The 12,258-nt window shown below is 37.7% G+C and overlaps 1 protein-coding gene across 1 annotated transcript; it reads left to right on the top strand.

Annotated features, from left to right (window-relative positions):
• Nucleotides 1–10,777: 10,777 nt before the first annotated feature.
• On the top strand, nucleotides 10,778–12,111 carry LOC105953542 (AT-hook motif nuclear-localized protein 23). The gene has a single exon (XM_012977216.2). It carries the CDS (start codon nucleotides 11,005–11,007, stop codon nucleotides 11,884–11,886), a length of 882 nt encoding a protein of 293 aa, XP_012832670.2. The 5' UTR covers nucleotides 10,778–11,004; the 3' UTR covers nucleotides 11,887–12,111.
• The last annotated feature ends 147 nt before the right edge of the window (nucleotides 12,112–12,258 follow it).

Genomic DNA, 12,258 nt, shown 5'->3' with positions numbered 1-12,258 from the left:
CCAAACCTTACTTGAAGGTGATTGGGTCTCGGTGATAGTGGTCTTCGATATTGGGCTCGTGGCCCAGTAGGTAAGTAATTTGTAGGCCCATTGGGTTGGCCCAATTATTCATATCATTAAGCCCCCCCACTCTCGATTCGATGTGGGGGCCATGTTGAAATGGGTGTCAGATCGTGTCGAGAGTAGAATTTGTAGAAGTCGATTGTTGGCGTATGGCCTAATGGTATGCGAAAACGCATCGGAGCGTGTGTCGGAGGGGCGTGAAGGCGCGTTGGCGCGTAGCGCAACCAAGTTGTCGCAATGTAAGTTACTTGAGTCGTCGGTGTTGTCCCGCGACGATGTAATAGCTCGGATCAAGTTATCTCCTCGTGGGAGTTGTCTCGTCGCGGGGTAATAGAGTTGATCGAGTTATCTCCTCGTGGGAGTTGTCTCGCGATAATGTAGTAGCACATAGCGAGTGTTCTCCTCGTGGGAGTTGTTATTTATCGACATTGTCAATGTTGTGACACGTTGCTTGTATGTGTTTACATATAGCCTTGTGCGTGATGTACTTGAGGAGGGGATCAGGCTCTCAAGATTTTTATATGGGGATCGTGCCCTTTGTTAGACCTCGTGGGTCGTAAGTATGTTTGGACCGTGGCCACGTTTTAATGAATGACCCATCGAAAACAAGTAGATAAATTTGAGTAATCAAGCTGGCCAGGCTATATAGATTCCCATAATATTTCTAAGTGTTTCTACGGTTGTAATCGTGCTAACTTGAGCTTGCGATTATATAGTGAAGTTCGGGCGAGTTGTCTCCTCATGGGAGTTGTCTCGCAGCGAAGTTGTAGAATCATTGGATGACGCGCGACTGACGAGTGTGCGGATTGATGTCGCTCTGAGCGATTTCTCTCCTCGTGGGAGTTATCTCGCTGAGGGTTCGTAGTACCGAGCGAGTTGGCTCCTCGTGGGAGTTGTCTCGCTATAGGTTCGTAGTACCGAGCGAGTGGCTTCCTCGTGGGATTTTCCTCGCAAGGGGTTGTAGGTCCGAGCGAGTTGTCTCCTCGTGGGAGTTGTCTCACTGCGGGATGTAGGACAGAGCGAGTTTGCTCCTCGTGGGAGTTGTCTCACTGCGGGATGTAGGACAGAGCGAGTTTGCTCCTCGTGAGAGTTGTCTCGTTGCTGGTTGTATGAGCGATCGAGTTTGCTCCTCATGGGAGTTGTCTCACTGCTGGATGTAGGACAGAGCGAGTTTGCTCCTCGTGGGAGTTGTCTCGCTGCTGGTTGTAGGACCGAGCGAGTTTGCTCCTCATGGGAGTTGTCTCACTGCGGGATGTAGGACAGAGCGAGTTCTCTCCGCGTAGGAGTTATCTCGCTGTGGTTTCGTAGATCCGAGGGAGTTGGCTCCTCGTGGGAGTTATCTCGCAACGGGTTATAGGACGGAGCGAGTGGTCTCCTCGTGGGAGTTGTCCTGATGTGGGTATGAGACCCGAGGGAGTTGGCTCCTCGTGGGAGTTGTCTCGCTGCGGGTGATAGTACTGAGCGAGTTGGCTCCTCGTGGGAGTTGTCTCGCAAGCCCCCCACTCTCGAGACGATGTGGGAGCCAAGTAGAAAGGGGTACCGGATCGTATTGAGAGTAGATCTGTGCTGTAGTCTTGCGTTAATCGTTGGCATGGCGTGGAGAAATAATTTTTTTTTTATTTATCCGTTTGATAGCGAGCGCGATTTGGTAGGCGCGTTGAAGAGTTCGCGCGATTTGGTGGAGCGCGTTGAAATTCTCGCGCGATTTGATGAAGCGAGGTGAAATCTACGCGCAATTTGGTGGAGAGTTGCAAAAGTTGTGCCCAATTAGGTGGCAGCGCGCACTCCAAGGTGGCCTTGGGAGGCGCGCGCGCGTGCATGGGAAGGTGCGCGCGCGTGTGATATAAATATATATATATATATTTTTTTTTTTACTGCTGGCGCGCGTGCAGTGCACGCGCGCGCGTCTGGCGCGTGTACGCCACGCGCGCCTCCATGTTTTTTTTTTTTGCTGGCGCGCGTGTACGCCACGCGCGCGTGCTGTGCACGTGCGCCTCGTGTCCCCTTTTTTTTTTTTTTTTTTTAATGGAGCCGCGCGCGCGGCTTGGCTTGGCTCGCGCGCGCGGCTCGGCTCGGCTGCATGTCCTTTCTTTTTATTTATTATTCTCTTTTTTTTTTGCTTCTTGTTCTTGTATTTTTTCATCTTCTTCTGGGGTCTCGCGTGTGCGATTTTACCCCCCCCCCCCCCTTTTTTTTTTTTATTTGGTTGATATTCACCCCCTTAGGGATGTTCTATTTTTTGAGTTGGGAGATTATCCTCGTTCCCTGAGATGGAATGTGCACCTCCTTGGGGATGTTCTATTTTTTGAGTAGGGAGATTATCCTTGTTCCTTGAGATGGGATGTGCACCCCCTTGGGGATGTTCTATTTTTTGAGTGGGGAGATTATACTCGTCTCTTGAGATGTGATGTGAACCCACTTGGGGTTGAAAGGTAAGGGTGATGCCCAACCTTAGGAGGGGGATAACTGCTCACTGTAGGATGAGGCGCTCGAGACCTATGGTCTGAGGTAGATGCGCACGGTTGTGCCATTGGTTCGCGCGTGCGCGTCAGACCCTTTTTTTTTTTTTTTTTTTTTCTGTTTTTGAAGTAGGGACGTGAAACACTTGATGGGATGTGAAACCCCTTGGGGTTGAAAGATAAGTGGATGTACCACCCTTGAGATGAGATGCCCAACTTTAGGGTGGGATAGCCCCCCATTTAGGATGAGGCGATCACGAACCACTGGGGTGAGATGCCCAAACTTGGCGATATATGGTGCCACTGATTCAGTGGCAGCACGAGTTGAATCTTCCGTGATCATACGCTGAAGGTCTTCTTCGGTTATCTGAACCGTTCGAGAAGTAAATAGAAATTGATCATGTTGAGGACCCAGTGGGGCCTCACGAGGAGGAGCGTTGGCTCCTGTTATGACGATGTATGGTGCCACTGCTTCAGTGGTAGCACAAGTTGAAGCTTCCGCGATTATACGCTGAAGGTCCTTATCCGTTATCTGAACCGTTAAAGGAGCTAGTAGAAGTTGATCTTGTTGAAGGTTCGGCGATCATATGCTGAAGGTCCTCTTCGGTTATCTGAACCGTTCGAGGGGGCGGAAGTAGACCCCCAGAGAGTCGATGACCCATGGCGAATGAAATTTTTTGGGGGCACTGTGAACCCCCAGGGAGTCGATAGCCCTTGGCGAGCGAAATATTTTGGGGCAGTTGTAAGCTCCTAGGGAGTCGATAACCCTTGGCGAATGAAATATTTTGGGGGCGATGTAAACCCCCAGGGAGTCGATAACCCTTGGCGAGCAAAATATTTTGGGGGCGATGTAAACCCTCAGGGAGTCGATAACCCTTGGCGAGCGAGATATTTTGGGGGCAGAGGTAAGCCCCCAGGGAGTCGATAACCCTTGGCGAACGAAATATTTTGGGGGCGATGTAAACCCCCAGGGAGTCGATAACCCTTGGCGAGCAAAATATTTTGGGGGCGATGTAAACCCCCAGGGAGTTTATGGCGGTGGTGCCATAGGTGGCTCCGCATGTGGAGCAGGTGGTGGTATCGCATTGGGAGCATTTGCTCCCATCGTGGCGATATATTGGATCACGGCCTCTGTGGCAGCGCGAGTTGAAGCTTCTGCTCTCATGCGTTGAAGCGCATCCTCGGTTATTTGAACCATTCGAGGAGCAGGGAGTGATGGATCGGCGAGTGGTGGGTCCCGAGGGGGGATCACCTGAACCTCGCGAGGCGGATCCATGGGATAGGGAGGAGGTGGCAAGCCAGAGCCTCCACGAGGTGGGAGGTCGTTAGCTGTGTCATTTTCTCTCCGAGCAGACGCCTCAGGAGGATCTTGTTGGCTACGTGATCTGGTTTGCATCGTTCCCACAGACGGCGCCAAAATGATGATGCTAAAATATAGCTCACCTAGGGTGGTGTAGAAAATGAGATGGGAGAGCAAAGCAGATCAGTAGTTTGACAACTTGATGATCCTGAGGTCCCTGCAAAATGAGCACACATGATGAACTAAGCCGGGGGTTGACCCGGCGGAAACCCCTCCGACGCTCAAGTCAGACATGCTGATAGTAGAAATTGTCCAGAGAATACGTATTGTAGTATTGCTCAGTTAATAGGACGTACCTTAAGGAATGAATTCAAACCTTTATTTATAGCTTAGTTGAGATTGTCGTGCCCAAACCTTACTTGAAGGTGATTGGGTCTCGGTGATAGTGGTCTTCGATATTGGGCTCGTGGCCCAATAGATAAGTAATTTGTAGGCCCATTGGGTTGGCCCAATTATGCATATCACAATGTATTAAGATTTTCTTAAATTGTGCCAGATTTCTGTTATTTATTTTAAATTGTGACATCTCATATCATGTGTTAATTACCAAATTTACTACGTTAGTTTAAGTTATCACATAGTAGTACTAACTCTTTTTGTACCAAACTCATTTTTTTATATATCATCTGAATTTAATCAAAAAATAAATTGAGTGGATGGGGTTGAAGTAAAATCCAATTTGTTTAATATTTAATATTTTATTAATGTGAAGTTCAATGTGTACAGTCCAGCTGGTTGATGTAATTGCAATCAAATAGACAAAACCTTGGACTTTGCTTAAAATCAGCATAAAAGTTGGTGGAACCAATTATCTAATTATTCAATATATATATATATATATATATATATATATATATATATATATATATATATATATTACTTTTCAATCAAAAAAAATTTAGGATCGAAAATTATGGTTTTCGAATTTATTTTGATGTAAAACACTTACTTTGAGTGATTTTTTTTTTTTTCTTTTTGTAAAGATTTGGGCAGACGAATTAACAAATGGACTTCTAGTCTTTATTTTAACAAGAAAATTTAGAATTTAATTTGTTTTTTAAAATACGATCGTCATCGTCGTAATTTTACAGTTCTCTTCTCTTTAATCGCATGTCTGTAATTGCTTATTCCATATTATCTATCGTTTTTATAATTTTAACAAGCATTGCATTATCTCTCCACAATTATTGAACAAGGGCAAATTTAATTACACACTGAACTCCTAAAATAACAAATAATTAATACAGAAAATAATATAAAATGAGAGGGAGGGAGCACGCGCAGAACTTCAAATTACTATTTATGATCGAACTTTGAATAGTCTAAAATTTATATTAATAATTTTATTATTAAATATTTATCAAGTCAAACTCGAACCAAAATAAAAAAAAAAAAATTATTTTTGCCAATTATTTATTTTCTTTTCATAGTGCTAATGGCCATTTCTCTTAATGCTGACTCAGTAATCAAAAGTTTAATAATTGTTTAATTTGGGTGGGGGGGGGGGGGGGGGGGGGGGGTCGGATTTTAAGCATGGTTATAGAAGAAGTTAATTACTTTATTTAGGTCCGTAGACACTTTTTGATTGGTGGATAACGACATAGCCGTTGAGATAATCAAGAAAATTATGTTAATTAATTATGTATTAGTAGCACAAAACGACAAGTTCAGCACAAAGTCATTTGAGGAGATCCACTTGCTTCAAGAAAAAAAAAAAAGATGACAATGTCTTGCTTTGAAATTTTCTCAAATAATTTGTCCAACTTGTGAATTAATATATATTTATTTATTGATAATCAAGATATTTTTCGAGTTCTATTCAACTAAACTTTTTTGGGAATATTCCGTTCCGAGTAATGTGCTCAAAGTAAATATTCGAAATGATCAAGCGTATTTGTATTGCCTTAGTTCAAAGTGGTTCGAAAGTATATGTAGTTAATGTTAATCTTATGTATTCTTGATATAGTATATAAAACGATTTTCGTGTTTAATATAAAAGGCTATTTTGATTATAAATACCGATTAACTAATCTACGATTGAGTATAACATATTTTTTAAGGCACAATCGACTACAGTAGCATGATTTTTTTTCTTTTAATTCTAATTTAATAGTATCATTAAAATGCACTGTTTTTGCTCGACTCGATAAACTTTATAATCGTCGAATAAAATCTCATCATACATGTGTACTGCACAACCTAACCACTATACACACGTTTAAATGTGTACTGTGTATGCGTACGGTGTATAATTGTGTGCAGATCTAAAGTGGAAAATTATGATGTATTTCACATCTAAGAGACCATTGATTAGCATGTAAATTGTTATCAATTAATGAACTAATTAATGAAGCATTAGTAGGATGATTTAGGGGGGGTGTTGTTTGGGTAGGGGCACGTGTATGGGACCCACAAGAACCGGTTTTTACGGTCAATATATGTTTGACCGGTTCCAAATGAGAGGGACTACTGCCACGTTCGCAACAGCTTAATATATCAAACATGCAAACAATTAAAAGCAAATTACGGCCAAACCCCTGGGGTAAGGTCAAATTACAAAAACTCCATGCATGTTGTTTGAGTAATTACAACTACTTCCTTCAAGTATGTATTTTCTTATAAAAAATTCCTCATTCAGTTGGTATATTTGATATCGTAAGGGTGGACGTGTAAGACAATACATAATTAATGGGTGGTTATAATTACCCAAATATTAGAGGTTTTCTCGTAATTTTACATTATCTTAGAAGGTGGCTATAATTTGCCTAGCAATTGAAGATATTTTTTTTGAAAAAAATAGTTCATATATATTGTATACAAAATTTTAAGTTCGGAGCCTAATGCATGAAAATTTTCTGAGAAGGGGCCGTTCATGCCATTGTATACATTTTTTTTTTTAAATCTATATAAATTAATAGAAAAATGAGCAATGTTACAGGGGCCACCGCCCCTTTTGGACGCATACCAGCTCCGCCACTGAGTATAATATACACGAAAAGGCTCTTTAGTTATTTATAAGGAGACATATATATATATATTTCATGTCAGTTTTTTAAAATATGAAAAGAATAAAAAGAGTATATAATTTAATTTACGGTCAAGTAGCTTTTTTAGTTAATAATCACTTAATGGGTATCATGTGATTTTTAATATAAATTAATCGCACCTTTATCCGACTACAATGATTAAGTAATAAGATAATTAATTATAAATATACCTTCATAACTTTATTTATATAGATAGAAGTGATTAAATCAAAGAATCTATATCGATTGCAAGGGAACAATTAATTATTTTTTGCTCATATTTTATTTATATCATTTCATTATTTTTTGACATGACATGTTGATGTTGAAAAGTTTTAATTTAGAATTTCGTATGATATAGAAATAAACCTGTCATTACATATGTCTTTTTTTTTACAATATTCTCTTCAATTATATAGACATTGCTATAATTAGGTTGATTCATATAATATAATATAAACAAATTTGATAAATATTATGTGGTTGGGGAGGAGAGAAATCGCAATCACACGTTTCATATATCATGTACCCATGCACCATATATTTATATGTATAGTTCTCAATAGTTATAACTTATATATAATTCAATATTTCTAAACCACTTATAGTCTAAAATACTTAATTATAATAACATAATAAATAAAATGATACGACGGGCACCCTCTGAGATGAGACTAAGTAACTTACAAATCTCTGTGACATTGATAATTACATACTTTCCTAAAACTATCAGTCCCTTATAAACTCTAACGGAATTAATGAAGTGTGTAAATTACCATTTTATGAAAACAAACAAATTATGCGTAAATAACTAGTACACCTGAGGTAAGACAAAATTTTATATTCACCCCTGATGATAGATTTAGAAATTTATAACGAATATTCCATAAAAAATTCAAGAGTCTATTATTCATAATTCCGCGAGGGTGTAATTGTAAGATGGATAAATAAGTCAGAACTATTTGTAATTATCAAAAGTAGACATAATTAATAAAAACTGAGTAAATTACAAACACCTCCCCTGAGGTATGGTCAATTTACGAAAAAACCCTCTTGTTTAGATAATTACATCTACCCCCTCAACTACGATTTTTTCTTACATCTCCACCCTTATGGTGTCAAATCCAACATAATCATCTAGATTTCGGGGAATGTGCTCTAGTTTGTACTCATTTTGTGTAATAATACAGTTTTTGATGCACCACAATCTGATAGATACAAGCCAAAACACACATATTATGATCATCTTGCTTCAAAATATGGAGTTAGAATATGATAAAACAGGTACAAAAATTATAATATTCCATATAATCTCAAAAATTCCACTAAATTTGAAACCGTAAAGATGAACGTGTAAGAAGATTTATAATTAAAGAGGTGATTGTAATTACCCAAACAATAGGGGGTTTTTTGTAATTTAACCTCGGGTAGTTGTAATTTACCCTTAATAAACTTGACTCCACCTACAAGTTTGCCCATATATAATATTATATATGGGTTTGTCTAGGGTGAGATACCCCATGTTCTAAACTTTTATGAGATATGCATTAATCACCATTAATTTTCTAAGATTATATCTGGACCCTAGGAAAATAACATGGCTTATGTTCTAAAAAATGAAGTACTTTACCAAATTATCCTTCGATTATTTTTTTTATTAAATTAATATAAAATTGATTAACATTGAATTGTCTAATTTACCCCTACTATATTTTAATTAAATAATTAATTTAAATTCATTGTGACCGAGATTTATTTGATAAATAATCGAAAAAAATGCATTCATTAGGAATAGAACTTATGACCTCTTAATACATTTAACACTCCTAACCATCCAAGCACATTAACTTATTATGATATATTTAACAATAATTGTATAAATACTGTTAATTCAAATATTAATTGCAACATTCATTATTATTAAATGATATTAAATAAATTATTAACAAATTTAATAAAATAAAGTTTTAAAAATATAAAGAATTGCAGTTCAATACGCCAAACATCTATCATTAATTATATAATATTAGAAGTATTAATAAACTCCACCATTTAAAAATGTAAAGAATGCTCAATTAAATATAAAAAAATGCATAACTTAATTCAAACTCACTTATGTTATTTAATCGATAGTGTGACAAATCCAAATAAAAAATAAAATAATATGTTTGTTTAGAAGAAGAAAAAGTTATAACTCATTCCAATTAGTAGTTTTCTTACTTTAAAATAAAATTATATACTACAAATACTATATTGTGAATTTCTTTTAATATTTAATTTAATCAACTAGTAAGATTTGAATCGATGAAGTACAAATCCTTTCAATTAGTAAACATTATTCAAATATTTTAATCGGTTGCTTAACTATTGACATAACATGTTACATAATTGATTTAACTATTTATAAGTAATGTCTAATATCTTTTTAATTCAATTTTGTCATAAAAAATAGTAAATTTAATTCCTAACACATGTAAGAACCTAATCGTAAATCATAATATTTTATCAAAGCGTAATATTTGAACCAATTAAGCTCAAGTGCTTTCAATTCGTAAAAATTATTCAAATATTTGAATTGATTCATTAGCGCGCTCAACTATTGACAATAACGTCTTAATCAAATTAACTATTATTAATTAAAGTGTAATACATTTTTAATTCAATTTTATCATAAAAAAATAATTCCTAAATTACGCAAGAATCAAATCATAAGATTAATTAAAGCGTATGATTTGAATCAATTAAGCGCAAATCCTTTTAATTTGTAAAAATTATTCAAAAATTTGAATCGATTAAGTTCAACCACTGACAAGAACGTATTAATCGAGTTAACTATTTATAATTAAAGTCTACTATCCTTTTAATTCAATTTTAACAACAAAATAATAATTTAATTCGTAAAATCGTAAAAATCATATCGTAAATCGTAAGATTTAATCTAACCATGAACCGATTAAATCTTACGATTTTTACGAATTAAATTTTATTATTTTTTATGATAAAATTCAATAAAAAAAAAGGTTACTAAACTTTAACTATACACAGATTGATTAATACGCTATTGTAAATTATTGAGTTTAACCGATTCAAATATTTGAATATTGTATACGAATTGAAATGAGTTGAGCTTAATCGATCAAATCTTTGAATATTGTTTTTGAATTGAAAACACATGAGTTTAATTGATTCAAATATTACGATTTAATTAAATCTTCCAACTTACGATTCAATTCAAACTTCAAATTCTTTCGAAACTCATTTTTAAATTACACGAGTTGAACAACATTTCCTTAGATTTTTAAATTATATTATATAAAGATTTGTTAGTATGGGATATTTTTAATATATAATAATAATAATTATAAGAGAATTAATAATTTATTTAACATTATTTATATAAGTTTTATAACCATTATAAATTGTAGCTTTGTGATATATATCCGTATTGTTAGTTTATTGTCAATTATGTGTTGTGTCTTAATGGTAAGTATTCTTGTGTGTTTTCAAATGGTCACGAGTTCGAATTCAGGTTGATGCAATTTTGGATGGGTGGTTTAATGATTTTTACGAATAATGATATAATTGACATTATAAATTTTAATTCAGCAATAAATATATATTTAAAATTGCATTAAAAATATAGAGGGTAAAATTGACATTACATTAATAATATATAATGGCCGATTTTTTGAAAATATTAATTATACGAAGGGTATTTACGACAATACGTAAATGAGGAAAAAATGGATTTTTTGGCAGGGACACGTGGCGCAATATAAAGGGGGTATCTCATAAAAGTTTAGAACATGGGATCTCACCCTAGAAAGACCCATTATATATATAATATATATATTTATTTCTTTCTCTCTCTACACTTCTTTCTTCCCCGACCTTTCTTTTGTCGATCCAAACTCGATTCCCCTTGTTTTCTATTCGATCTAGTGTTTGAATTCTTGTTCTTTCCATTTCTTTAATTTATCTATCTACTCATATAATAATTCACTCCTTTTCTATATTTTTTTTTTCTTTTTGTTGGCTCCAAATAGTATTATTATTATTATTTTTTTTTATATTTTTTTTCTGGTTTCCTGTTTGTATGGCTGGTTTGGACTTAGGTTCTTCTTCCCACTTCGTTTCTCAGCTCCACCACCACCACCGCCCCTCCGATCTCCACCTCCAGATACCACGTGATTCCGATGACCAGTCCCACCGCCACCACTTCTCCGGCGATAACGCCGACGAAGACTCTCACCAGGCCCTGGACGGCCTTCAGGTCAACTCCACCAACACAAGCTCCGGCGGCGCCGGCGATTTGGCGGGCGGCCGCCGGCCGCGCGGCCGTCCCGCCGGGTCGAAGAACAAGCCGAAACCCCCGGTGATCATCACGCGCGAGAGCGCCAACACGCTCCGGGCCCACATACTGGAGGTGGGCAGCGGCTGCGACGTCTTCGAGGCGGTGGCCACCTACGCCAGGCGGCGGCAGAGGGGGGTTTGCATACTCAGCGGCACCGGCACAGTCAACAACGTCAGCCTGCGCCAGCCCGCCGCGGCGGGCAGCGTGGCCACCCTCCACGGCCGGTTCGAGATTCTGTCCCTATCCGGTTCCTTCCTGCCTCCGCCGGCGCCGCCGGGCGCCACCAGTTTGACCATATACCTGGCCGGCGGCCAGGGCCAGGTTGTCGGTGGAAATGTCGTCGGCGCGTTGATCGCGTCGGGACCCGTCATCATCGTGGCGGCGTCGTTTACCAACGTGGCCTACGAGCGGCTGCCGCTGGATGAGGAGGAAGCGCCTCAGATGCCGCCGTCAGGCGGCGGCGGCGGAAGTGGCGGCGGGAATGGAGGCAACCAGTTTCCCGATCCGTCGTTGGGGCTTCCGTTCTTAAATTTGCCGTTGAATATGCCTAACAACGGCCAGCTACAAATGGACGACGGTGCATGGGCCGGAAACTCCGGCGGCGGCGGCCGGCAACAATATTAATAAAGGTCAGATAATTCATGAATCTTCATCAACACACAAGTTTAATTCTCCCTGTAATTAAATTGTTTCTTGTTTTTTTTCGGCACTTTAATTAATTTTTAGGTCTTGATCATATGCTTTTTCCGACTTGTGATTTGGGATAAATTAAATTGATCCTATAATTTAATTCTAGTTTTTAATTTTTAAAATTTTAATTTTTGTGAAAGTTCTTGATGAGTTGAGAAATTATTAATTAATTTAGTTATTATATTGCAACTTGTTGTGAGGTAATAATGTAAGTTGTCTTTACCTAATTTATATGCTAAATTGATTCCCTCTTTCTCATCTAAGATAAACTATACACAAGATTAGTTGTTTTTTTTGTCAAGATTA

This window comes from Erythranthe guttata, chromosome 14 (genome assembly GCF_056151865.1).
Source record: "Erythranthe guttata isolate IM_541 chromosome 14, IM_541, whole genome shotgun sequence".
NCBI lineage: Eukaryota > Viridiplantae > Streptophyta > Magnoliopsida > Lamiales > Phrymaceae > Erythranthe > Erythranthe guttata.
The sequence above is the reverse complement of the archived record's forward strand: the minus strand, read 5'-3'. Positions and strand labels throughout refer to the sequence as shown.